General features: G+C 37.4%; 2 protein-coding genes across 5 annotated transcripts; one reads left to right on the top strand and one right to left on the bottom strand.

The window, feature by feature from the left end:
* Positions 1-1,699: 1,699 nt before the first annotated feature.
* On the top strand, positions 1,700-6,661 carry LOC111575288 (V-set and immunoglobulin domain-containing protein 1-like). The gene is made up of 6 exons (XM_023280332.3): positions 1,700-1,924; positions 3,381-3,719; positions 3,808-3,843; positions 5,101-5,379; positions 5,497-5,625; positions 5,963-6,661. Exons 1-6 carry the CDS (start codon positions 1,855-1,857, stop codon positions 6,013-6,015), a joined length of 906 nt encoding a protein of 301 aa, XP_023136100.2. The 5' UTR covers positions 1,700-1,854; the 3' UTR covers positions 6,016-6,661.
* A 546-nt stretch (positions 6,662-7,207) lies between these two features.
* On the bottom strand, positions 7,208-25,518 carry LOC111575255 (CD276 antigen-like). Of its 4 annotated transcripts, XM_055011048.1 has the most exons (7): positions 25,237-25,500; positions 13,886-14,203; positions 13,676-13,708; positions 12,512-12,788; positions 9,956-10,234; positions 8,674-8,802; positions 7,208-8,559 (listed from the first exon to the last, which is right to left on the bottom strand). In XM_055011048.1, the coding sequence occupies exons 1-4, from the start codon at positions 25,325-25,327 to the stop codon at positions 12,727-12,729; spliced, it is 504 nt and encodes a 167-aa protein (XP_054867023.1). In that variant the 5' UTR covers positions 25,328-25,500; the 3' UTR covers positions 7,208-8,559; positions 8,674-8,802; positions 9,956-10,234; positions 12,512-12,726. The 4 variants fall into 4 exon arrangements, 1 of the variants encoding a protein (XP_054867023.1); XR_008601847.1 differs by lacking the exons at positions 13,676-13,708; positions 13,886-14,203 and adding an exon at positions 17,803-19,438 and having other exon boundaries at positions 25,237-25,518; XR_008601848.1 differs by lacking the exons at positions 13,676-13,708; positions 25,237-25,500 and having other exon boundaries at positions 13,886-14,022.
* Between the last annotated feature and the right edge of the window lie 592 nt (positions 25,519-26,110).

The raw sequence follows: 26,110 nt of genomic DNA, 5'->3' as shown, positions 1-26,110 counted from the left end.
TGAACATTAACATTCAGGTTATTGATACTTTGTTAACATCAATGTTATTGATATATTAGAACATTAATAGCAAGTTGAAGATACTTTTAAACATTATTTTTCAGTTACTTTATTTTTCGATTCCAAGTAATCAATACTTTAGATCATTAATGGAAGCTTTTTGATCCTTTTATACATTATTATTATTCAGGTTTCGATACTTTACAATGTTGTATTTCATGCCGTTGATAATTTTGAACAATAATATCTGGGTTGTTGATGCTTTGGTGCATTAATATGTAGCTTATTCACACCTTCTAAAATTATTTTTTAAATTTCTTAATATTATTAAAATACGTCCCCAAAGACTAATAAAGTTACGTTGGTTAACGTGTCTTTTGGACTTTATACAGATTTCCTTTCTCAAGTTTATTCAGAGACCAGAGTTCAAAAACCTGTTGGTCAAATTAAAACATGCTGTAAATCTAAATTTGACAGACTTGTGGATAATTTGTGGGCTGTACAGTGGCGTAGTGGTTAGCACTTTCGCCTTGCAGCTAGAAGATCCCTGGTTCGCCTCCCGGCTTTCCCGGGATCTTTCTGCATGGAGTTTGCATGTTCTCCCTGTGCATGCGTGGGTTTTCTCCGGGTACTCCGGCTTCCTCCCACAGTCCAAAAATATGCTGAGGTTAATTGATCATTCTAAATTGCCCGTAGGTGTGAATGTGAGAGTGATTGTTTGTCTCTGTATGTAGCCCTGTGCTAGACTGGCGACCTGTCTAGGGTGTCCCCTGCCTTCACCTGAGTCAGCTGGGATAGACTCCAGCCCCCCCACGACCCTAGTGAGGATTAAGCGGTGTATAGATAATGGATGGATGGATAATTTGTGGGTTTCACTGAAGGTTTTACAGAAACTGACAGAATGTGGAGGAACTGTTTGGACACTAGAGGGCGCCACAACATTAAAAATGACACAAACCACATCAGAGGAGAACAGAACAGTGACTCGTCAGAAGATTTAAGTTTTCATTTTCATCTCAGAGACTTTTAGATTCTCTCACCTCTGATGAAGAAGAACAGCTTCACCGGGTTCTCATTTATTCTGCACAAATACAATCAGCTCACCTGCAGAAATCAGTGAATATCAAGAGAAAAGAGCTGCTAGAGAAGCTCTTCTGAAGGATGATTAAAGGAAATAAAACGACATCAGACTGTTTTTTACAGCTGAATGGAAGATGGAGAGAAAAAAGCTGTAAATTCATGATTCCATAGATAAAAAATTGGAGTAGTAAGAGACGTTCTCCTACATATAGACAGACAATTTTAACGTAGTTTAAGCATAAAATTGTTTATAAAGTAGATTAAATGAGTAAAACGTCCTTCAGCCACACTACAGGTATTAAAATGGACCCAGAGAGCTGAAAAGTTGAAGGCTTTTATTGCTTCACTTTCACACAGGCCCATAAGCAAAACATAAAACACCAAATATAAACATTTTATTAATTTAAAATTTCGGAGGTATCGTGTTTTATCATAATCTAGCCTTTTAAACTTTATTTTAAAATGATTTATTCTCTAGTTCTATAAAGCTCGATGGCTCAGCAGGTGAGATAACAGCGTCACACATAGGAATCTGTAAATCACGGACTCCTTTGAACGCATCACCACAGTGTTGACAAACTGTCAGAAGTTCGTTGTTTCCGGTTCTTTTTTTTGTTTTATTTCGCCGTTTTAAATCCGGCTTTGTCTCACCGTTAACAGCTTTATTTCCGCTGCAGTTTCATTTTAACGGAAATCTCAGTCGGCTGCTTTTATCTTTGTTAGCTCTGTTAGCTGTGTTAGCCAGCAGGGCTAACGGCTAGCAGACTTAGCATCATGTTGTGTTTCCTGTCGGAGTTTCTGAGTTTGTTCCTGTTTGTTGTGGCTGCAGCTGGACGTGAACACGGTGAGGAAACTGTAATGTTGGTTATTTAACATGAGCTTTACTGCGGCTGAAAACAGAGGAGTGAAAACCTCTTTTACCTGCTGGTCCAGGTGAGCCGTAGTGACGTCACGGCAGTCCCTGTCAGCCTCAACACATTAGATTAACGCGAAAAAAATTCTTTTTAAATTGTAATTTAATTAAATAAGGTAAACTTTAATATATGCTAAAATTATTACACGTAAAGTGAAATATTTTGAGTGTTTTTGTAAAATTTTGAGCATGAAGATAAACTTTATTGATCCCTCGCAGGTGAAATTTACAGCAGCTGATATAGGCAATGTAAAGGCATGATAGATTTGCAAATAAATATATTTACAGATGTTTATGTTTGAACACTAGCATTAAAAAGTTTAGGGCCCCTAGAAATGTCCTTATTTTTGAAATAAAAGCATTTTTTTAAATGAAGATCACATTAAATGAATGATAAATCCAGTCTAGACATTGTTAATGTGGTAAATGACTATTCTAGCTGGAAACGGCTGATTTTTAATGGAATATCTCCATAGGGGTACAGAGGAACATTTCCAGCAACCTGTGTTCTAATGCTACATTGTGTTAGCTAATGGTGTTGAAAGGCTCATTGATGATTAGAAAACCCTTGTGCAACATCCTACCCACTACATACCTGAATATCTCATATGACATATTGAATTTACATGTGGATATGTACATATATACCATAATTAATCTACATATGAATGACTACAGGTATGGCACGGAGGAAATGGACCCACATTTCTGTTACTGTCATCAGTACTGAGAGAAAAGACCAGTGCTAACATGATGCTATAACACATTAAGATCTCTAAGGGAACCGTGTTATATTTAGTTGATTGATTTGGAAGAACTGTAAAGACAGAACACAGTTTTTAATTTAGTTTTTGGGTTGTATTGGAGCAAAATTTGATTGTTTATAAAGAGATGTAGAGAGACGTAGTTGGCATGGAAGAGCTATGGAATGTAAATAGGTTTAAAATGTAGTCCTACAAGAGTTTTAAAGACAAAAAGCAGCGTTGCATGATGTAGAGTGTTGCACCTAGAAGTCTGTCAAGAGAACAAACTGTTAAAATATGTTATTGCAATGACATGGACGTGTTAAATAGTTGGACTTCAGAAGAAACTAAAGACCTGCCTCATATCTTTATAGTGCCTGAAAATCTGAAATCCGGTTTCTCATATTGTTAAAATTTGTTCTAAGATGAATCAGAAGTTTTACATTACAGAACTGTACGTCTTCTGCTCTTCTGTCAATGTTTTTGTACTTTAGAAATGCTGCGATTCGTCATTATCAAGACATCGATGCTGAAAATGCGTCAGTTTCTTTAAACGCATTTAAAACAACCAAACTCCCAATAAAGCACTTCTTCTGCACAAATTATTCTGTTTCTGTCGGATTAAAATGCGACTTTCCTTCCAGGTCCAGATGTCACCACTGTGGTCGTATCTGAATTTAGCGACGCCGTCTTACCCTGTTCCCTGAGCACCAAGGAGAACCTCCAAGGGAAACACTTTAACTGGATTAAAGACAACAACGTAGAGGTTTTCTTTTACAACGCCAGCGTTTATCCCAACAACAGCCATCCGGGTTTTGAAAAGCTGCTCCAAGAACGAACATTCCATCTTCCAGAACAACTCACGCTGGGGAACGCCTCCATAAAGATCGAATTCGTAAAACTTGAAGACGCCGGAAACTACACCTGCATTATTCCACGTCTTCAAGCGAAGGAAGAAAGATCCACCATCAGGCTGGTGGTTGGTGAGTTCAAGAATTCTGAACACTTTTCCTGGTACGATAATATCACCCATACACTGTACAGAAACTAATTTTAATTCTCCCCTTTCAGAACCAATCCTCAGAGATCGATCACTAGAAATCCCAGGTGAGTGACGCCACTGATCTCCAACTCTGCAGGACTCAGGAAATGTTAACTTTAATAGTTCGACACCATTGAAAACAGCATTTCTGAATGTTGATGCTACAGAAACTAATGCATGCATTAAACTATTCTGTTAATTAGTTATCAGTGGAATCTATGGAGCTCCATCATTAAAGATTTCAAGGTCCCTGATCTCTGACTGAATCTGAACTGGTTCTTGTGTTTAAGTTCATTTTATTACAACAGGAAGTTGATATTTTAGGGATTATAGCGTCTTCATCTCTAAATAATACATCACAAGTCAAGATTCTCCGTTGGTTTCTCCTGATTAGTCTTTTAAGGTGGACTGATCCATAGATCCCTCAATCTAAAGAAACAATCAGCACTCATCTTTAAAATAACATTCATTCAAATACCAATCACAGCTTAGTGCTCTATTATTAGGAGGTCCTCTTTCTTATCCTTCTCCTCCTTCTTCTCTTCATCCTTTTCTGCTCCTACATCTTCTTTTCCTCCTCCCTCTTCTTTTCCTCCTCCTTCTTCTCCTCGTTCTTCTCATACTTCTTCTCCTCCTCCTTTTCCTTCTTCTCCTCCTTTTCCTCCTCCTTCTTCTCTTCCTTCTTCTCCATCTCTTCTTTCTTCTCCTTCTCCTTCTTCTCCTCTTCCTCCTTTTTCTTCTCCTTTTTCTCCTCCTCCCCATTCTTCTTGCCCTTCTCCTCCTTCTCCGCCTCATTTTTCTCCTTCTCCTCGTTCTTCTCCTCCTCCTCCTCCTTCGTCTTCTCCTCCTTGTTCTTCTCCTTCCTTTAATACAATATTAGGCAGGTGCTCATAATGTTATACCTGATTGGTGTATATATTTATAAAATAAATAATCAATAAAAAACCTCGTAAACCCAAACTGTGAGCTGGTTCCACAACGGAGGAGCTGATAGCTGAAGGTTCTACTTCAGGAACCACAACTAAACCTGCAGTCTGAGAGCCAAGTGTTCTGTCAGGATGATGTGGTACAACAAGGTTTTTAAAGTACTATGGATCTTCGTAATTAAGAGTTTTAAATGTGAGATGTAGGATTTTAAATTCTATCCTGGATTTTACAGGGACCCAAAGAAGAGAGGCAGAAATCTGATCTTTGACTGGTTCCTGTCAGAACTCTGGCCAATTTTACCAGTGTCATGTAGGTGGAATAAGGCTGTACTAGACATGTCGTTGTTTTACATGAATCTGTAACCAGAGAACGTCTTCTTGATAAAATGTTCTCAGGTGCTCTCGTCAAGCCTTTTGCCAGGATCCTCGACTCCAGCGTGGAAGGGGTTCTGCTGAGGTGTGAGGTTCACGGTGCCGTGATAAAACCGACAGTACGATGGCTGGACGGCGATGGAAACGTCCCACCTACGATGGAGCTAACAGTCGATGAAAGAGGAGGACGCTACTTCGTTTACCTCCTCATCGCCGTGCAGAAGACCTACGACAACTACTACCGCTGTGAGGCCACTCAGGAGGAGATCAGCCACAGGGTTTACGATGACGTCTCGGTTCCAGGTGAGACTTTTTCATAGACTACTTCAGTTTGTGTGGTGCTATCGACCATGTTGAAGATGCTATCGTACATATGCTCAGAGTCTGATTGTCACTCGAAGTCTCTGTGATGCGTTTCAGAACAGATGTTTGAATCCTGTCCAGATGTCTTCGTCTGGATCGCTGTGTGGTTCTCTGGAGTTCTGAGTCTCGCTGCAGTTCTTGCTATGGTCACTTGTACAAAGTGCATCATTAAACATGCCAGGAAACGTGAGTTGGAATAATGGATTCTACATATTTGTATAATTCAGGTTGTAAAGTCAGAACTTTGTCCCGATCAAACCAGGTTTGTCTTAAAAGCATCAGCTCTGTCCGGAGGTCATTAAGCGTCACAGGAGTCTTTGTCATGGTGCCCCTTTAGTAACTAAACTCCCACAATGCTCTCTGCTTGCCAACTTAAACTGTTCGTAGTCCAAGTGACGCCTCATCTGGACCGGTCGGACATTTAAAAGGGAATAAAAATCCAATGTTTTCAGGAGCACCTTAAATCTGTATATTCTAAAAAGTTGACTTTATATAATCTAAACTTTAGTTTTCTCTTCTGCAGGTTCCCGTTGGCCGATTACAGATTGGTCATTTGAACCGGAGCTGAAACTTTAGCCTGACATGTGTCAAAGTGCTCAGTTCTTATCAATATGTACAGAGAAGTGACAAATTAAAGGAAAACTGAAGCAGCTTGTTAAGGTGTTGGGTCACCAGAACAGCTTCAGCTCTCTTGGACATTAATTCTTCAAGACTCTGAACTCTACTGGAGGGATGAACACCGTCGTTACACAAGGTATTCCCCCATTTGGTGTTTTCATGATGATGGTGGAGACTGACAAAAATCTTCCAATTTCCTGGAAAGATGACATTTATCTTTAAGAAGATCTTTATCTTTAAGAATAATTTTAAGAAGAGCTTTTGTTGTTGTTTGTTAAACTGGAGATTTGTGCTTGTTGTCTGACAATACTTTACATTTTTACACTAGTGGCCTTTTAAAATGTTTATGCTCTGTGAGCTCACACTACTGCCTTTTATGTCTGCTGAAAGACTTTTCTATCATTGTGTCCCCTGGTGGCTCGGAGGTCAAAACTCACTCAGTGTTTCTCACCAAAACACTGTTTGTTTGCTGGAGCTCTTACAATTGTTTATTTTTTTTATTTCATAAGGTTCTTTGCAAATTCTAAATTCAACTGACATAAAGTTCTTTTTAAATGTTCGATTAAGTTGTTTTTTTCTATCCAATAAAGTGCTGCTCATGTGACTGTTGTGGATGTTTTTCACCTCAGACTAATGTAAACTTCACATTGTTGAACCAATTTTAGATGCTTTTGCTAAAGACGTCATTTGAAGACGCACAGATGCAGTAAATTTAACATGTTTTTAATTTTAATCTTAATTCAAGTGCGTTAGTTTGGTTTGCCTGTAAAGCTCGAAGCTCTCAAAAGTTTAGAAACAAAGATGTTTTCTTGTCTTGCATTCAGTGATTCAGACTCTACAAGTGAACCAGATTTGCTGGTTTTTAAAGAAAAAATATGAACAAATCATCTTAAAGGTTTATCTGGATAAAATGCCACAAATTTAGTTTTTGGATATTTTGAGACAACAGTGGAAGGAAACCATTTTAAATGGAGAATTTAATCCCAGGTGATCAGTCGGGTTTCTTTAAATCAGACTCTTCTAGTGTTCTAGTGATCTTTCCTCTGGTCTCCACCACAGTGAACTATTTAACATCTTAAAATTCAAGAAATATTATTTTAGTGGTTTTAAATCAAAGTCTCAACATAAAAAACATCCAAAACAGCCCCAACAGTTTGATGTTTTCATGTTTTATTCAAAGTTTTGAGAGAACTTATCAAGCAGTGTCTGAAATAACATGTTTTATCTGTGAACAGCATAAATGTCCTTTCAGCTTCAGTACCAGTCAGAAACAGAAAATGGAGTTCAGTAACTGATCCTGACAGACTCTGGATGAGAACCTGAAGAAAGAAAAACCAGCAACAAGCTGCTCCCAAACAATGCAGCAAAACAGAGAGAAAAAGTCACATTATTTTTCACTTTAGCTGGAAAATATTCACATTTTCAGCAACAAACAGCAGGTTTCAGGTCAGTCAATGTGTTTTTAATGCTCCTGTCACAAAACGTTTTGACCTGAAGATCTCAGATAATGTTCCAGCTGCAACATTCAGAGGATGTTTGGAGAACGTTGTCAGATAAACAGATGATGTTACAGCAAAGGAAGAACAAATCAACATTAAAAACGTTCTCAAGATGTTCTCATGGCCTCCAGTGATTTTTAGAAAACGTTCCTAGAATGTAAAATATGAACTAAAGTGGAAAATTTTACCTGCAAAGTTCTGAGAATGTTTTTGAGGGAACAAACCAGAAACATTCCCACAATGTTCCACAAATTATACGACAACAAAAGACGGAAAATCTCAAAGAAAACAACGTTAGAACCAAACATTTACAGAACATCTTCAGAGAACATTGTCCAGTGTTTAAGAACATTCAAAGAACTAAAATCCAATAAACAACTTAATGCTGAAAACATCAACAGAACCTTCTAAGAACGTTTTCTAAACAGAAAACCATCTTGCTGCATTAACATTTTATTATTTATCGAAGTTTTTCAGTGTTTTATTGTCAATTATATTCATGAAACACTAATTTTCCTCTCAGAGCTCTGAGGCCGGTTCTAATTCTGATGTAATTTTAATTTATCCAAGAAATCTCTGACATCCTTGAAGGATGATTCCAATATTGTTAAACCAGGGTCGTGTTTTTGCCATAAATCTTGGTGTAAATGATTAATAGAGACAAAAATGAATGGAATCTCTCCAGTATTGATTGAGAACGCTTTAACAGAAAACTGCATAGAAAACAGTTAAAAGTCAAAGTGTTTGTTTTTGTCTTTAACAGGCTCTGATTGTTTTTCCTCTCTGGTTAAAACTGCAGCTACAGAACCCAAAACAGACCAAACCATTAATGCACCACGTTAAATTTAAACTGACACTCAGTCTGGACCCTGAATAGAAGCTCAATAATGTAGAGATTTTTTAAAAAACATTAAAATCAACCTCAAGACACCCAGTAAATATATGAAATCAGGACGTTGAGAGAACAGCAGGTGGAGCCAGAGTTTTCCTTTAGGTGTTGAACCTGCAGGAAAACATTTTCACCTTAAAATCTCCTGATCTCTGAGGTTTCACAGATGAACATGTTTTAGATGGAAACGTTACGGATCATCTGACAGAATATTTCATCTAAACTCACCTCCAGCAGACTTACTGCAGCGATGAATCAAATGTAGAGAAACTCAGAGGACAACTGTAGCAACAAGTCCAAGAACTCCAACAACAGCTGCAGGAACAAGTCGACTCACGGAGCTTCTGGGCTTTTCAACTGAAAGAAATCACAAAAAGGAGATGTTAGGAGATAACAACAAGCATGTCCTACACACTGGTAATAACTGCATTTTCAGCAAGTCATTTTGGACAAATTTAAAGTCACATTGGATAATGTTCGACAAATTTCAAGTCATTTTCAACTAAATTTGAGTCATATTGTACAATTTCAGACAAAATTCATGTCATTTTGGATTAATTTTAAGTCATTTCTGACAAATTTTGGACAATTTTCAAGTCATGTTCTACAATTATAAATTTTAGTAATTTTGCACAATTTTGGACACATTACAAGTCATTTAGGACAAATTTTAAGTAATTTTGGAACAATTTAAATTCATTTTTGACAAATTTTAAGTCATATTGTATCATTTTGGACAAATTTCAAGTCATTTTGGACAATTTTGGACAAATTTAAAGTGAGTTTGGACTAATTTATAATCATTTTTGGACAGATTTCAAGTCATTTTGGACATATTTTAAGTGATTTTTGACTATTTTGGACAAACTGTAAGTCATTGTAGGTAACTTAAGTAATCTGAGACAATTTTAAACAACATTCGAGTCATTTTTTCTCCTCAGTTGGCAGCAGAACAGTTCATTCAGGGACACCAACAGTTCATGAGGGACGCCGTCTTTCTGGACGTCCTGCATTCTTTCTGCCTCCAACCAAACAGAATCACACCAGGAAACAAACCAACATGATCAGATAAATATGTCAAAGATCAGATCTGTTTCTGATTCTTGTGCCTCATGTCGGCTTCTTTAACGCTGCAGTTGCACTTTAGGATTAATATTAATTCAGCTCTTTGTCTTCTTCTTTTTCTATTTACAGCAAATAACATCTTCAGTGAGCTTCAGTAGATTTTAGAGACACAATTTGTGATTTTTCTTTCCACTTGTGGCTCAAAAATGTCACAGATTGTGATGATTTTATTTCTTCATGTTTTTGTTTTTTTTAGCCTCTTCTCAGGATTCTCCTCCACACCGTCTCCTTCCTACTTTTATCTCTGATTTATGGCGTAAAGGTTCAGTTTGACAATGACATATTTTCAGTTTATACAGATGTTTGGGTTCAGTCTGAATACATGTAAACATCTAAGAGGCTAATAAAACATGAACAAAAAAAATAGAAAGAGGAAGAATCTCACAAGGGCTCAGCACAAAGATCTCAGAATGAAGCTCATCGTCCTTCTTCCCCTCTGTGGTCACACAGTGATAGTAGTCCGTCTTTGTCACAGTAGCTTGGAGAATAATGTCGTAGCTGCCTCCTTTTTGTGTCTTCTGTGGTTTTTTAGCAGGAACATCGTCTCCAGCACTGTTCCTCCAGGACACTTTAAGTTTTGGGGAAGCACCAAAAACTTCACACTGAAGCAGCATCCCATTTTTTGTTTCTCCAAGTATAGTGACATATGGCTTTGGAACTGCACCTGTAAACATAAATAATAATTTCTAAGGAACATGTCAGGATCAGACATTTGCTGTGATTCTGGGATGTTTTCTGTTCACTCCTTCACTGCTTCTTTATGTGGATTACAAATGGAAGAAGGAAGAAAAACACAAGAAAAGAGCTGAATTTAAAAATCATGACTATAATTACAGCTAATACATTTTAAACCACATTTCAGTGGAAGTTTAGTGAGTGATCATGAAACAATATTTCTAAATCTCATCAGAACATCAACTCATTTACTCTGATCAATTTCAGACAAGTTTTAAGTCACACTGGATCATGTTGGACAAACTTTAAGTCATTTTGCACAATTTTGGACACATTTTTATACATTTTGGACAAATTTTAGGTAATTTTCAACAAATTTTTGACAATTTTCAAGTAATTTTGGGCAAATTTTCAACAATTTTAAGTCATATTGTACAATTTCAAAATAAATTTACGTAACATTGTTTAATATTAGACAATTGCAAGACATTTTGAACAAATTTTAGGTCATTTTCAACACATTTTGGACAATTTAAGTCATATTGTACAATTTCAAACAAATGTCACACTGTATAATGTTGGACAATTTCAAGACACTTTGGACACATTTTAAGTTACAACATGAACACATTTACTCTGATCAGGTTTGTTTCTGGAGCTACAAAAAAACATCTTCAAATGAAATCAAGTGAAATCTGTTGTCCGGCACGTCAACAATATTTAATAAACACTAAAGTAGAATAAAATCTGTTGTTGTTTTCTTGGTTTGTTCTCAGAATCAAGTCTGTCTGTATCATCATCACATATTAAACACTGACAACTTTATTTACAAGGAGCTTTATGAAAAACAGAAACAACTAAAGATGTTTAAAAAGCAGATTAAATTAAAAAGAGCAGCAATAAAGTCAACAGAAACCTGTGACATGTATGTTTGTGTTTTATGATCCTGTAGCTCACTATTAATCTTTATTTAACCTGATTTATGTTGTTTTATGTTTGTTTGTCTGGAAGCTGCTGATTTGTTCACATTTTATTCGTTATATTTAAAGAACCGTTTTAAAAGTCCACATCTCTGTTATACTTGGATTAAACTATCCACCAATATTTTAGTTTGTATCACACAGAAAATGATGCACAGATCTCCGATAATAATAGAAATTTAAGAAAATAAATGTGGAAAACTGGAGATGAAATATGAAACACTTCTGCTTTAATTAACATCACTTTTACAGATTAATCAACACATTTTGGTTCAAACTTTTTTGTATTTCTACATATTTAATAAATTATCTTTAGGTCCTAACTGGAATGTCCTTTAGTGTCTCCAGAGTTTCAGTCTGTTTAAAACATCAGAGCAGCTCTGATCTGAGTCACATTTTACACAAACCACAAGTCAGACATCAGGAATTAAACCAGAGGAGAACATTTGTTGAGGATCATCGGTGACCACATTTAAAACATCCACTCTTTCTCTCATGTTTTCTTTTATATCCAACAGTGTTTGTAGAATTACTGTCACTGTCAGGAGACAGAAGCTCCATGCTGCAGGTTCAGTCATTTTAAAACATATTTTTCAGTAGTTAGTGGATTTAGAAAGAAACTATTCATCAAATTACAGATCCTCAATAAGATCCAGGTCATTCTGGGTCACTTCTCACATCCTAACTCCATATAATCACTTTTAATACTTGTGGAATCAAAGTTTTAGTGTAATTAGCAATAAATGTGTGCTGCAACAGATATTTATAAATCTGTTATTCTATTTGTGTATAAAACATTTATTTGGTTCAAACTAATTAATTCCAGAAAATTGGTTTATTGCAATAATTTTCAACATTAAAAGCTTAGAAACTACAATTTAAATTGAAAAATATGATTCCTTAAATGTAAAGTCTGTGTTATTATGTTAACTATTAAATAATAATAAGAGTCTCAGAGATAAATTTGTTTATTTTCAGGTCAGTCTTCTGCTTATTTGGTGCTAAAACTTTGTGAACCAGACAAACTGTTTCTGACCTCAGAACTGACTGCTGACAGTTGTTTTACTTCTACAGCCTCTAATTCTCCTATTTTCTCTGTAGATTCATCTAGTGGACTTTCAGTACAAACTTGACACAATCTGAGAGATTTTCACTTGCAACACAACTGACTTTGTTAACTTTTGGACTGCCAGGACCAACGTTTGTCTTGCATTCCTTGTGAACAGTCTAAAATTACTGAAAACCAACAACACAGAATCAGTAAAAATTATTTAAGAAAAACTCACCAGGACCAGGAGCATAGGTCTTAGTATAAATCTGATGGTAGATTTCCTTCTGTGTGGCCACACAGCGATAGAATCCGGCCTTGTTCACAGTAACATTGAGGACGGTGTCATATTTGTTTCCTTTTCCATCAGTGATCTGTGGGTCACCAACAGCCAGGACGTTTCCATCGCTGTCCCACCACTCAACTTCAGGTTTTGGAAAGGCTCCTCTAACTTCACGTTAGCAGCACCTCATCCTTTGTTTTATCAACAGTTACAATGGGCCTTGGAGCTGCACCTGAAAACACATTATCAACAGTTTACATGAGACAATCACATTAGTCACTTGACACACGTTTCTTGTTCACCTTAGTCTGACTGTAAAAGTTTCAAATTCAAACAGTATTTCTGATTCATATAAAGACATTTATACAGTGAAGGAGGTGTGACACTTGAATTTTGTTGCTAAAATAGATAAACAGTTTGATTATTTTATTCATTTCAAAGATAAACTGCTGTATTAGAGCAGCCAGTTCATATAAATCACACAAGATTAAATACAGTCAGAGACAGTAAAATAGAACAAATACAAGGTGAAAAGAGACAAAAGATAGATAAAATCTGTGCTACAGAAAGTAACCATAAGAAAAGTAATGGTCCATTACATCTGAAATGTTTACTGAGGGAAAAAATGCATTAATGTGACATTATTTAAAATGTGTAATAAAATATCAGAAACTTATATTTCCTTTTATTTGATTATGCTGCCCAACTGGAAAACACATCATGAAATTACAGCAATTGCAACGTAATTAATAAAAATAAAAGAATTTGACAAACTCAAGTCCCCAAACTGATCACAAACTTTAACTTCGAAAACTAAACATACAAATTTTAATCAAATTAAGAAATTTTACATGACTGTATAATATTTAAATCACTGGGTTTAATAAACTGCACTGAATTTTTCAGATGTAATTTAAATAAAATTTAATAACTATAAGATGTGATTAATGCACTTTAAACACAGTTTCTGTTCATTTATTTAAAAAAATAAACATTTTCAAACTTCAATATGATATAAACTGGACCAAATGTGAGAGATCTGATATGTGAATGTGTTTAACTGTCAGTGATGAATCTCATCACATCCAGGTGAATGGAAACATCAGAACCAGGACTCACCTTTTATCTCTGGTCTGGGTTTTAAGATAGGATCTAAAGGAGAAAAGAAAACACATGTTAGAGCTGTTTGTGAGACATTATCAACTTGTCAGACAGGTAAAACTGGAGGAAAGAAACTCAGATGTTTTTATTAAACATATTTTCTACAATCAAGAATTACAAAAATGAGCCAAAGTCACAGTTTTATCAGCGTCTCATGGAAGAACTCACCAACAGTCAGACTGATGGTCGATTTAATTTCCTTCTGAACAGATGCATGATAACACGTGTAGGTTCCACTGTCTGACGTCTTTGCTTTTGTGATCTTTATGGAGGCGTTACCGAACCTGAGTTGGTCTGGAAAATGAGAGACCCGACCTTTAAACTCTGGACCTGGATCTGTGTCTCCACCAGAATACCAGAAAACCTCCTCATTGCTTTGATCCACATCTTTCTTCCAGGCAAAGGCCTTTTTCTCAATGTTTGTAGAGCCGAAGGAACAGTCCAGAATGACGTCATCGTCTTCCTTCACTGTTATCGCTGTGACACCTGAAAGACAAAAACGTGGATTAATCAGTGATGAGGACACAAAGAAAGTCAGGAAACACAGTTTACATGAGGTCTGAAACAGCAGTTTATGATCAGCTCAGTGAGCAGACTGAACTCTGGCTTTATTTCTGGTTCTGTTTCATGTTTGTTCAGACATATTAATAGCATGTTTAGCATTAAGCTAACATCAGGATGAGTTTCAGAGTTTTATGAAGTTTATATCTGTTTTTATTAGACTGGATTACATGACTCTGATTTTTAAAATTTTGTCATCTAAATACATAAACTGTTTACCTTTGAGGAAACCAGATTTACACATGGATTGGTAACTACAGTAGAATAAACTTGGGTAAGATGTTCTCTGTTGAAGTTAGAAGTCCAGTCAGTTTATATTCTAGGTACTTTCTTTGATACAAATAACTGTGATATTATTTAAATAGTATTGAAATCATTTTATTGGTGGGAGAAAATCTAAGGAAGTGGTTCTGAGGTCAGATGATGTAATATCCTGATGGTACACAATAAGTTTCTGTGTTTTGTGGAATCATTAGTAAGGACCAAACTATCAATTTGAAGCTTGATTGTATATCAAATGTAAATGAGTGTCATGTTGACGGGGCCCATGGATCCCCAAAAAGCCCCATTCAGAAATAAAAAGAATGGGCAGAATTAAGGTCTTGAGGGTTGGAGAGGATAACAAGGTTCTATTCTTATGATGACCAAAAGCCCATGGACTTGACTGAAAGCTCCGTCAATGGGAAGTAGATTGTCCACTTGAGTTGTTTTGCTTTGGCTGAGTGAATAGACCAGGCAGTCTTCCAGATGGAGGAAGATCAGACACAGTAGGGGTAGTCTGAAAGAACAACATGATGTGGACCATGGACAGCAGTGAGCATCTCAGCATGCTGCCTCCTGTTATTGCAGATTAGTAGTCAGGACGTGGAACATCACCTCACTGAAAGCTGGTGGGGGAGGTGGAGTGGTTCCCAGTAGATCTAGTTGAACTCACTTCCATGAACACCAAAGATTCTCTCTCTCTTTGTGGAGTTGTCCAGGGTTAGAGGCATCAGGTGGGTGTAGGGAGATTCACGGGCCTCCAGGGTAAAGCTGCTTTGTTGGAGTTCTCCCTGGAGAACCAGAGGGTTGCCTCTCTGCATGTTGTCAAGGGGAAAACTCTGATTGTTATTTGTGAACCAAACAGCAGCTCAGAGGACTTCTGGAGTCTCTGGATGCCAGGGCTGTCAGAGACCGGGTGCTCAAAGTTAAAAGGGGGCACATGGAGCACAAATTTGAAACACCGTACAGAAACATACCTGACAATAAACTGGCTGAATTCTAGCAACCCATATTCATAAAGAATGTAACATGGAATCACAACATCCCATCATTGTCCACCCTTAATATCTTTGTTAGGGGACAGTCTATGTTTGACCTGATGGGTTCATTGAACAGCTTCTGTTGAGGGGGTTGGTGAGGATGATGATGACGACGATGATGATGACGACGACGACGACGACGACGACGACGACGACGATGATGACATTGCTGGAGGTGGGCTGTATTGATCTGAAAGTGGAGACACTCTCAGTGGTGCAATGGTTCAGTCTCAGGACTACTGATCAGACAGTCAGTGGTTCTAACCCTGATGTGGTCATAAGCAACATTTCACAGTGCTGTAATGTATTTGTGACATTATTTTAAAGTTGAATTTAGATCACCATTAGACACTGGACTGTTTAACTGTGGCTGCTCTTCCTGGAGTCCTTGCTTTTAAATTTCATATCTTTTCCAGACATACTGTACTGATTCATAATCTGCCCTTTATTATTATTATTATTATTAGTGCTAAGAATGAACTAAAAAATAATAATAATAATTAAATGATATAAAAATCATGTATTTAAATGTATTTGTGCTTTTATTCAGTTTGACTATGCATTTTGCGCAAGACAACAAAGTTATAAAAGTTATATATTTTATAATTATGCATATTATATTTAATTTGTCTATATAAACAAAAGTTATAAACAAGTACTGATATCTTTAAATGAGAGGTTGAGAAAATCACAATTCAAATTCTTCTAATTGTTATTGTTGTCTTTATACTGCAATAGTCCAAAATTATGTGAAAATACATGTACCTAGTTTTAGTGAAATAAATAACCTCTGTCTCATTGCCTCTAGAAACAGGAAACACACTGCAACTCACTGACAGTAAAATAATACATCTCTCTGATGCACTTTGCCCATGACAACAGAAACATACAGAAACAAAAAGAAGCCTGGCAGACTTTATCCTCTCAGCAGCTGTGGGGTTAACTAGCGGCTAGAACTGATGACAGGTGTGTGTTAGAGTCAGACACACACACACACAGGATGCTCACTTCATCAGTCATCTTGCAAAAATACACCGTACATAAACGAATCCCGCTGCAGAACCTCCTCTCCATCAGGACCATCAGTTGTTGATGTCCTCCCTCGATTCTAAGGTTTTCTAGACTAGCGGCGCTGAGCTACAGGGAACATCTGGACACGTCAGGGCAGTGAGGGACGCCTAGATCATGTGACCCACCGAGGGTAGATCTGAATTCTATTTGTTTTTATTTTTGTTTTATTTATCATTTTGACTTTGAGGTCAGGAATATAAATGTCAATGAAAATGAAGTAAAGTTGGAACTTTTGACCAACAGGCCTCTCAATTTTAGATTAAATGGCAATAATCAAACTTTATAAAGGAAAATTAAAAATAATTTCTGTGCATGTTAACATTTATGTTGCAGTTAAAGTCACAGCAACATTAAATATGAGAATATAGTTAATCTGATGCATAAAAAAAATAAGGCGGTTTAGACTAAAATGATTTGTGAGGTTAAATTACCCCCAGGGGTATCTTACCATTGGTCAGGGAGGCAGATGCCTCTTTTAGAATTTCACATTAAGTTTTATAAGAAAACTATAGTCTAGTATGATTTAATTCTATTCCACATTTGTTCACATCAGCATGCTTGTTGTGTACATATTATACTGATATTTAAATATATATTTGTTAAAAGAGAACAAACATTGTTCTAAAGGTGTCTGTCTCCAGTTTATCCTATAGATCAACAGAAATGTGTCAAATAGACTTGAACTGATTGATTGAACTTCCTCTTTTCCAACAGTGGATAGAATCATTAGCTGCAGCTCTGATTCTTGTCTTCCAGAGATGTTTTCACATGAAGAGCTGCACTAAACAGACATTTCTCTCTCTACATATTGAGGACTTCCTGTAAAATGTCTTCATTCAGCTGTTGCTGCTGTTCCAGAAACACTTCTCCATCCTACATTAGAAACAGCTGGACTGCTGCAGACATGCATGTTCTCAGCAGTAACCTTTTAAAACTCGGAGGTTGCATGCGACCCGGCATTTATACGGAAAACACAGAAAAATAAATATACCACAGATTATTATGTTGCCCATAGACGCCAATATAAACGTTATATCGCGTTTGAAAGCTCAGAAGTTCGTTTTTTAAACGGATTTAAGTTGTTCGATAAAAGCTTTACGACAGAAAAATACTAACGTCGTACTTTACGGCAGTAAACCGTTAGCAACTTACCTGCTAACCTGTCGCATCACCGGTAAAACACTTTTATTGGTCCAAAAGTGACTTTTATAAACAAATGGCGGCTCGTTTTAAAGGAAAAAACTCCACCGATTAAATTCAGCTCGTTCAATTTCGAGCGAAACTAAAAATATCCCGAAAAAAGTGAATTATTTCCCTTGGTTTAACTTTATCGAAGTGACGCAAACTTTATCAACTGCGACGTTTCAACCAATTTAGAAGTTTAGACAAAAGCTTTGACCAATCATGTTCCATATCGCTGAAATTGGGAAACGCCTCCGAACTAAACGGACCAATCAGCATCTTTCTCCGATGTAACCTGCGCAATATAGCAGACATTTAACTCAATCAGCCAATCAGAGAAGAGGATCTTGACGTGGGCCGCACGTGTGTGTTATTGACAGCTGCTGTCATCCAATAGGAAGTCAGATCACTGAAACACTCTGAGTTTGTAGCCGGTAAAATTACCTGCCGGACCATATATGGAAGTTAATGCAGTTTGACTGTGTGTCATTGTGGGACACAAATATAGCAGGAAAACTGCTTTTATCCATCAAAAAACAGCAGATTTAATGATAGTGAAGGTGTCAATCTTTATGTGAATTTTAAAGATCCTGTTTATACAACTAAGTTTAACGTTTCGTGACATTTTTAAGTTTAATAAATAGGATTTATCAACATTATGTGGTAACTTTGCAGAGCTTTTTCAGGAGCTCTGTAGTGATCTAATGGAGATGCTTTGCACTGCACTTTCTGAATTATCTCAGAGCTACTTCTCTCCATTAACATGAAAATAGGCAGAGATGTTGTAGACAAAATGTCGATGAAATCCTGTAAATTTTAGCCTGATAGCCCTCATTATGATTGATTTACTGCATTTAAAATACAAATTAGAAGGTGAAAAGCAACAACGCTTCAATATTTCTCCATTAATCCCTCCAACTAGCTATCTGTGTTAGGGCTACAGGTAAGACTCACAAACTAAAGGAAACCTCACAAAATTTACATCACAGTGTTGCAACGAACAAATATCATGTTTTTATGGTCCTGAAATTATGAACAAGGTCAAATCTGTCAGTACAAAGGTGCAGAGATGTGTCTAACTGTGATAAGCCCTAAGAGGTTAAGATAGGATCTAAAGGAGAAAAGAAAACACATGTTAGAGCTGTTTGTGAGACATTATCAACTTGTCAGACAGGTAAAACTGGAGGAAAGAAACTCAGATGTTTTTATTAAACATATTTTCTACAATCAAGAATTACAAAAATGAGCCAAAGTCACAGTTTTATCAGCGTCTCATGGAAGAACTCACCAACAGTCAGACTGATGGTCGATTTAATTTCCTTCTGAACAGATGCATGATAACACGTGTAGGTTCCACTGTCTGACGTCTTTGCTTTTGTGATCTTTATGGAGGCGTTACCGAACCTGAGTTGGTCTGGAAAATGAGAGACCCGACCTTTAAACTCTGGACCTGGATCTGTGTCTCCACCAGAATACCAGAAAACCTCCTCATTGCTTTGATCCACATCTTTCTTCCAGGCAAAGGCCTTTTTCTCAATGTTTGTAGAGCCGAAGGAACAGTCCAGAATGACGTCATCGTTTTCCTTCACCGTTATCGCTGTGACACCTGAAAGACAAAAACGTGGATTAATCAGTGATGAGGACACAAAGAAAGTCAGGAAACACAGTTTACATGAGGTCTGAAACAGCAGTTTATGATCAGCTCAGTGAGCAGACTGAACTCTGGCTTTATTTCTGGTTCTGTTTCATGTTTGTTCAGACAAATTAATAGCATATTTAGCATTAAGCTAACACCAGTATGAGTTTCAGAGTTTTATAAAGTTTACATCTGTTTTTATTAGACTGGATTACATGACTCTGATTTTTAAAATTTTGTCATCTAAATACATAAACTGTTTACCTTTGAGGAAACCAGATTTACACATGGATTGGTAACTACAGTAGAATAAACTTGGGTAAGATGTTCTCTGTTGAAGTTAGAAGTCCAGTCAGTTTATATTCTAGGTACTTTCTTTGATACAAATAACTGTGATATTATTTAAATAGTATTGAAATCATTTTATTGGTGGGAGAAAATCTAAGGAAGTGGTTCTGAGGTCAGATGATGTAATATCCTGATGGTACACAATAAGCTTCTGTGTTTTGTGGAATCATTAGTAAGGACCAAACTATCAATTTGAAGCTTGATTGTATATCAAATGTAAATGAGTGTTATGTCGACGGAGCCCATGGATGCCCAAAAAGCCCCATTCAGAAATAAAAAGAATGGGCAGAATTAAGGTCTTGAGGGTTGGAGAGGATAACAAGGTTCTATTCTTATGATGACCAACAGCCCATGGACTTGACTGAATGCTGCGTCAATGGGAAGTAGATTGTCCACTTGAGTGGTTTTTCTTTGGTTGGATGAATAGACCAGGCAGTCTTCCAGATGGAGGAAGATCAGACACAGTAGGGGTAGTCTGAAAGAACAACATGATGTGGACCATGGACAGCAGTGAGCATCTCAGCATGCTGCCTCCTGTTATTGCAGATTAGTAGTCAGGATGTGGAACATCACCTCACTGAAAGAAAGGATCCTGAGCTGGTGTGGGAGGTGGAGCAGTTCCCACTAGATCTAGTTGAACTCACTTTCATGAACACCAAAGATTCTCTCTCTCTTCGTGGAGTTGTCCAGGGTTAGAGGCATCAGGTGGGTGTAGGGAGATTCACAGGCCTCCAGGGTAAAGCTGTTTTGGTGGAGTTCTCCCTGGAGAACCAGAGGGTTGCCTCTCTGCATGTTGTCAAGGGGAAAACTCTGATTGTCATTTGTGAACCAAACAGCAGCTCAGAGGACTTCTGGAGTCTCTGGATGCCAGGGCTGTCAGAGACCCTCAGAGGGGCAGGTGCTCAAACTTAAAAGGAGGCACATGGAGCACGAATTTGAAACGCCGTACAGAAACACACCTGACAATAAACTGGCTGAATTCTAGCAACCCATATTCATAAAGAATGTAACATGGAATCACAACATCCCATCATTGTCCACCCTTAATATCTTTGTTAGGGGACAGTCTATGTTTGACCTGATGGGTTCATTGAACAGCTTCTGTTGAGGGGGTTGGTGAGGATGATGATGACGACGACGACGATGATGATGATGATGATGATGATGATGATGACATTGCTGGAGGTGGGCTGTATTGATCTGAAAGTGGAGATACTCTCAGTGGTGCAATGGTTCAGTCTGAGGACTACTGATCAGAAGGTCAGTGGTTCTAACCCTGATGTGGTCATAAGCAACATTTCACAGTGCTGTAATGTATTTGTGACATTATTTTAAAGTTGAATTTAGATCACCATTAGACACTGGACTGTTTAACTGTGGCTGCTCTTCCTGGAGTCCTTGCTTTTAAATTTCATATCTTTTCCAGACATATACTGTACTGATTCATAATCTGCCCTTTATTATTATTATTATTATTATTAGTGCTAAGAATGAAGTAAAAAATAATAATAATAATTAAATGATATAAAAATCATGTATTTAAATGTATTTGTGCTTTTATTCAGTTTGACTATGCATTTTGCGCAAGACAACAAAGTTATAAAAGTTATATATTTTATAATTATGCATATTATATTTAATTTGTCTATATAAACAAAAGTTATAAACAAGTACTGATATCTTTAAATGAGAGGTTGAGAAAATCACAATTCAAATTCTTCTAATTGTTATTGTTGTCTTTATACTGCAATAGTCCAAAATTATGTGAAAATACATGTACCTAGTTTTAGTGAAATAAATAACCTCTGTCTCATTGCCTCTAGAAACAGGAAACACACTGCAACTCACTGACAGTAAAATAATACATCTCTCTGATGCACTTTGCCCATGACAACAGAAACATACAGAAACAAAAAGAAGCCTGGCAGACTTTATCCTCTCAGCAGCTGTGGGGTTAACTAGCGGCTAGAACTGATGACAGGTGTGTGTTAGAGTCAGACACACACACACACAGGATGCTCACTTCATCAGTCATCTTGCAAAAATACACCGTACATAAACGAATCCCGCTGCAGAACCTCCTCTCCATCAGGACCATCAGTTGTTGATGTCCTCCCTCGATTCTAAGGTTTTCTAGACTAGCGGCGCTGAGCTACAGGGAACATCTGGACACGTCAGGGCAGTGAGGGACGCCTAGATCATGTGACCCACCGAGGGTAGATCTGAATTCTATTTGTTTTTATTTTTGTTTTATTTATCATTTTGACTTTGAGGTCAGGAATATAAATGTCAATGAAAATGAAGTAAAGTTGGAACTTTTGACCAACAGGCCTCTCAATTTTAGATTAAATGGCAATAATCAAACTTTATAAAGGAAAATTAAAAATAATTTCTGTGCATGTTAACATTTATGTTGCAGTTAAAGTCACAGCAACATTAAATATGAGAATATAGTTAATCTGATGCATAAAAAAAATAAGGCGGTTTAGACTAAAATGATTTGTGAGGTTAAATTACCCCCAGGGGTATCTTACCATTGGTCAGGGAGGCAGATGCCTCTTTTAGAATTTCACATTAAGTTTTATAAGAAAAATATAGTCTGGTATGATTTAATTCTATTCCACATTTGTTCACATCAGCATGCTTGTTGTGTACATATTATACTGATATTTAAATATATATTTGTTAAAAGAGAACAAACATTGTTCTAAAGGTGTCTGTCTCCAGTTTATCCTATAGATCAACAGAAATGTGTCAAATAGACTTGAACTGATTGATTGAACTTCCTCTTTTCCAACAGTGGATAGAATCATTAGCTGCAGCTCTGATTCTTGTCTTCCAGAGATGTTTTCACATGAAGAGCTGCACTAAACAGACATTTCTCTCTCTACATATTGAGGACTTCCTGTAAAATGTCTTCATTCAGCTGTTGCTGCTGTTCCAGAAACACTTCTCCATCCTACATTAGAAACAGCTGGACTGCTGCAGACATGCATGTTCTCAGCAGGTGGAACGTTCACCTCCAACCAGGGAAGAAGACAAAAGCAGTGATTGTTTTAGATGCCTGTAGATCTCACAGGTTTTACTGTTTATCAGACCATCTGCGTCTCCTCGCTAACAGAACCACACAAACTGGTGCTGCTACTTTCCAGGAAAATAAAATAATCATGTGGGCGTCAGAGGAGGAAACTGCTACAGTCACACAAATACAAACTTGTTCCAAAACAACAATTAAAGGATCAATGTGTCTGGACTTGCATGAAGAGTTTCTTTCTAACATTGTTAACTCTTTAAACCCAACACTGGAACTAAGGATTTGAAGTTTTTACTTCCTCGGCTTCTGTTCCTCAGTCACTTTAACTAAACTCTACTTGAAACATGTAGTTTTACTGAACTAACCAGCTCAGTCAGAGTCACTCAGGAAACACATTTCAGATTTAACTCAACTATGTCTGAGCAGCACCTGCACAGATGGAACCAGGATGCATTATATTATACTGCAGTGTTTTCTGGGAGGACTTTACAAGTTATTATATATTAACTGATCAGGAAGGTCCTGCATGTCTGATAATGTAGATCAGTTGTAGTACCTGGTACTTCCACCAGGTGGAGCCTCTGAATCATTAAAACTTCACTGAACAACTTCTGTGGTCAGATGAAACTAAAACTGAGCTGTTTGGTCACAATGATCACAAATATGTTTGGAGGAGAGAAAGTGAGGCCTTTAACCCCAACAACATTCAACCTGCTGTCAAGCATAGTGGTGGCAGTATCATGCTCTGTGGAACTGGAGCTTTTCACAAGGTAAATGGAACAATGAAGAAGGAGGATTATCTCCACATTGTTCAGGAAAACCTGAAACCATCATCAGAAGGTTGATCTTGGACACAGTTGGATGTTTCAACAAGACAATGAACCCAAACACATCAAAATGGTCTGAAACGCTTCAATCAGGCTAGAATTAGCTTGTAGACGGCGACCAGAAGCAGCTAACTGAGGAGAAAATGGCCAAAGGACATTTAACCAAACATTACAACTGCTGTATGTACATTTTTGAACAGCAGATTCTGTTCTATTTCCAGACCTACAATAAATACATGAAAGAACCAAAAATAGTTTTGGTGACAAACACAAGTTCAGTAACATTATGGTTTAAATGAATCAATTAACGCTGAAACCTTGTAAGAAGGCGTCTTATTGTCTTTCTTCCCTGTCGTCAGTCGTTGAGGTGAGAGTCTAAACAGTTTAGTTTGGTATATTGGTGTTATCTGATCCTCTCTTTGGTAACGATTCCAGGTTCCATTACTATTCACTATCATGGATTTGAACAAACAGGTTCACTATGGACCCATGCCATTTTTACTGTGTATTATAGAAAATATAGAAACACATACAGCAAGAAAAGTGCCATCAAAGCTAGTTTACTCATTAATCCTTCAACTTCACACACTAAATATTGTACACAACTTCACATGGCAACAAACAACCCAAATAAACTCTAATTCAGTCACTAAATCCAGTGGGGATCATTTGAAACGTTGTGATGAGTTCTGATGCAGTGAAATTCTATCAACATCTGTACATTATTAATGTTCCACAATCCACCGAAACAACAGATGACAACTTTTATCTGTTACAAGAAAAAATATGAGATATGAAACAACAATTTTATTACTAATAAAAAATTCTTACAATTATAAAAAGTAATGTAATGTCAAAGCCAGAGTTGTAGTGTGAGCAGCAGGAGCCAGCTGAAGGCTGCAGTGATTCTGGAGACACTACAGAGGATCAGAGTGAACTTATTGAATATTTGTGTCTCTTCTGTTGCAGGTTTTACACTTTGCAGACACTTCCTGTTCACTCATAGACACCAGTGTTATTTCTGCAGCTACTTCTGATCAAACTGGGCTCGTAGCACATTGTCTACCTGACAACGATGGGAAAGAGGCATCGTTGATGTTTTGACAACGTATATCTAATGACTTATTGACGCCGGAAGTCCGAATCTCTGGATATCTTTCCAACTTTACCGAACTCCAAACACACACGTTTATCAATGATTCCATCCCAGAAAAGATGAAAAACAAACAAACTCTGACTCTATCTCCTCCTTTCCACTGTTCCAGACAGAGCTGTGTCTTTAAGGAGCCTCTCTAGGAGGATTGAACCAGTCTAGATGGAGGATTTTTACCTCAACAAAGCAGTGAAATGTGCCTCCTAGAATAAAGCTTTCACTAATATGACAGTGAGTCTCAGACACAATGAAGGTTCCACCTAAACAACTCGCTTCCACATCATTCAGATGAAGCTCAATGTGCGGATCGTTGCTTTTTCAGACGCAGCTCAGCGCTGACAGAAGCTAAGCAGACACTAAAGCAACACAACAACTAGACTCTCATCATTACAGTCGCTTTTCTTACCGCTTTGTCCGCACAGAGTGAGCAGGAAGATCCAGACGAGCTGAAGGAGCTTCATGTTGGTCCGAGTCCTCCGAGGATTCAGCAGCAGCATCAGAGCACACAGCGTTTAGAAGCAGCAGGAACCACACCTTCTACTGCTTCCTCACTCCTTCATCACTCATCATCCCTCCGTCATTTACTGCGCAGCACTTTCGCTTTCTGCTGCATCATTTCCTCACAAACTCAATCGTCGTTTTACTGTGTGTCTGATAAACTGTCTGAGGCTCAGAGTCCAATAAAATACCACAACTGCTTTATTTTACTGAGTCACACTGGAAAAAATTCACCTCCAACAGCTGATTGTCATTTTACACACTTCCCCTGCTCACTTCAATGACTGTCAATAGGAAAATATCAGGAATAAATATGGAATTTAAATCATTTTGGATGGGAATAAAAATGATTTCAATTCCATGTTCACCATAAAAAGACCAAAACTATAAATCAGCACAAAATAGTTTATTTACAAACTATTTACAGTGTTTGAGTGTAAAATGACTTGGTTCCAGCAGTGCCCTAGTTTGGTTCCTGCGGTGTTCTGGTTTGGTTCCTGCAGTGTTCTGGTTTGGTTCCTGCAGTGTTCTGGTTTGGTTCCTGCAGGGTTCTGGTTTGGTTCCTGCAGTGTTCTGCTTTGGCTCCTGCTGACTCATCATGACCTGCAGCCTCATTGAGCCTCATCAGGTTTGATCCCAGCGACTGTGTTCACTGAGCTCAACTTATTTTATCGTCTGACTTTAGTTCTTTAGAATCTGTTCTAACGTCCACAACTTCTGCTGCTGTTTGCACAGGATGGATGGAACTAATGACCATATTGTTCTGATCTGAATTCAGAGGA

Source organism: Amphiprion ocellaris, chromosome 5 (genome assembly GCF_022539595.1).
Source record: "Amphiprion ocellaris isolate individual 3 ecotype Okinawa chromosome 5, ASM2253959v1, whole genome shotgun sequence".
Classification (NCBI taxonomy): Eukaryota; Metazoa; Chordata; class Actinopteri; family Pomacentridae; genus Amphiprion; species Amphiprion ocellaris.
The sequence above is the reverse complement of the archived record's forward strand: the minus strand, read 5'-3'. Positions and strand labels throughout refer to the sequence as shown.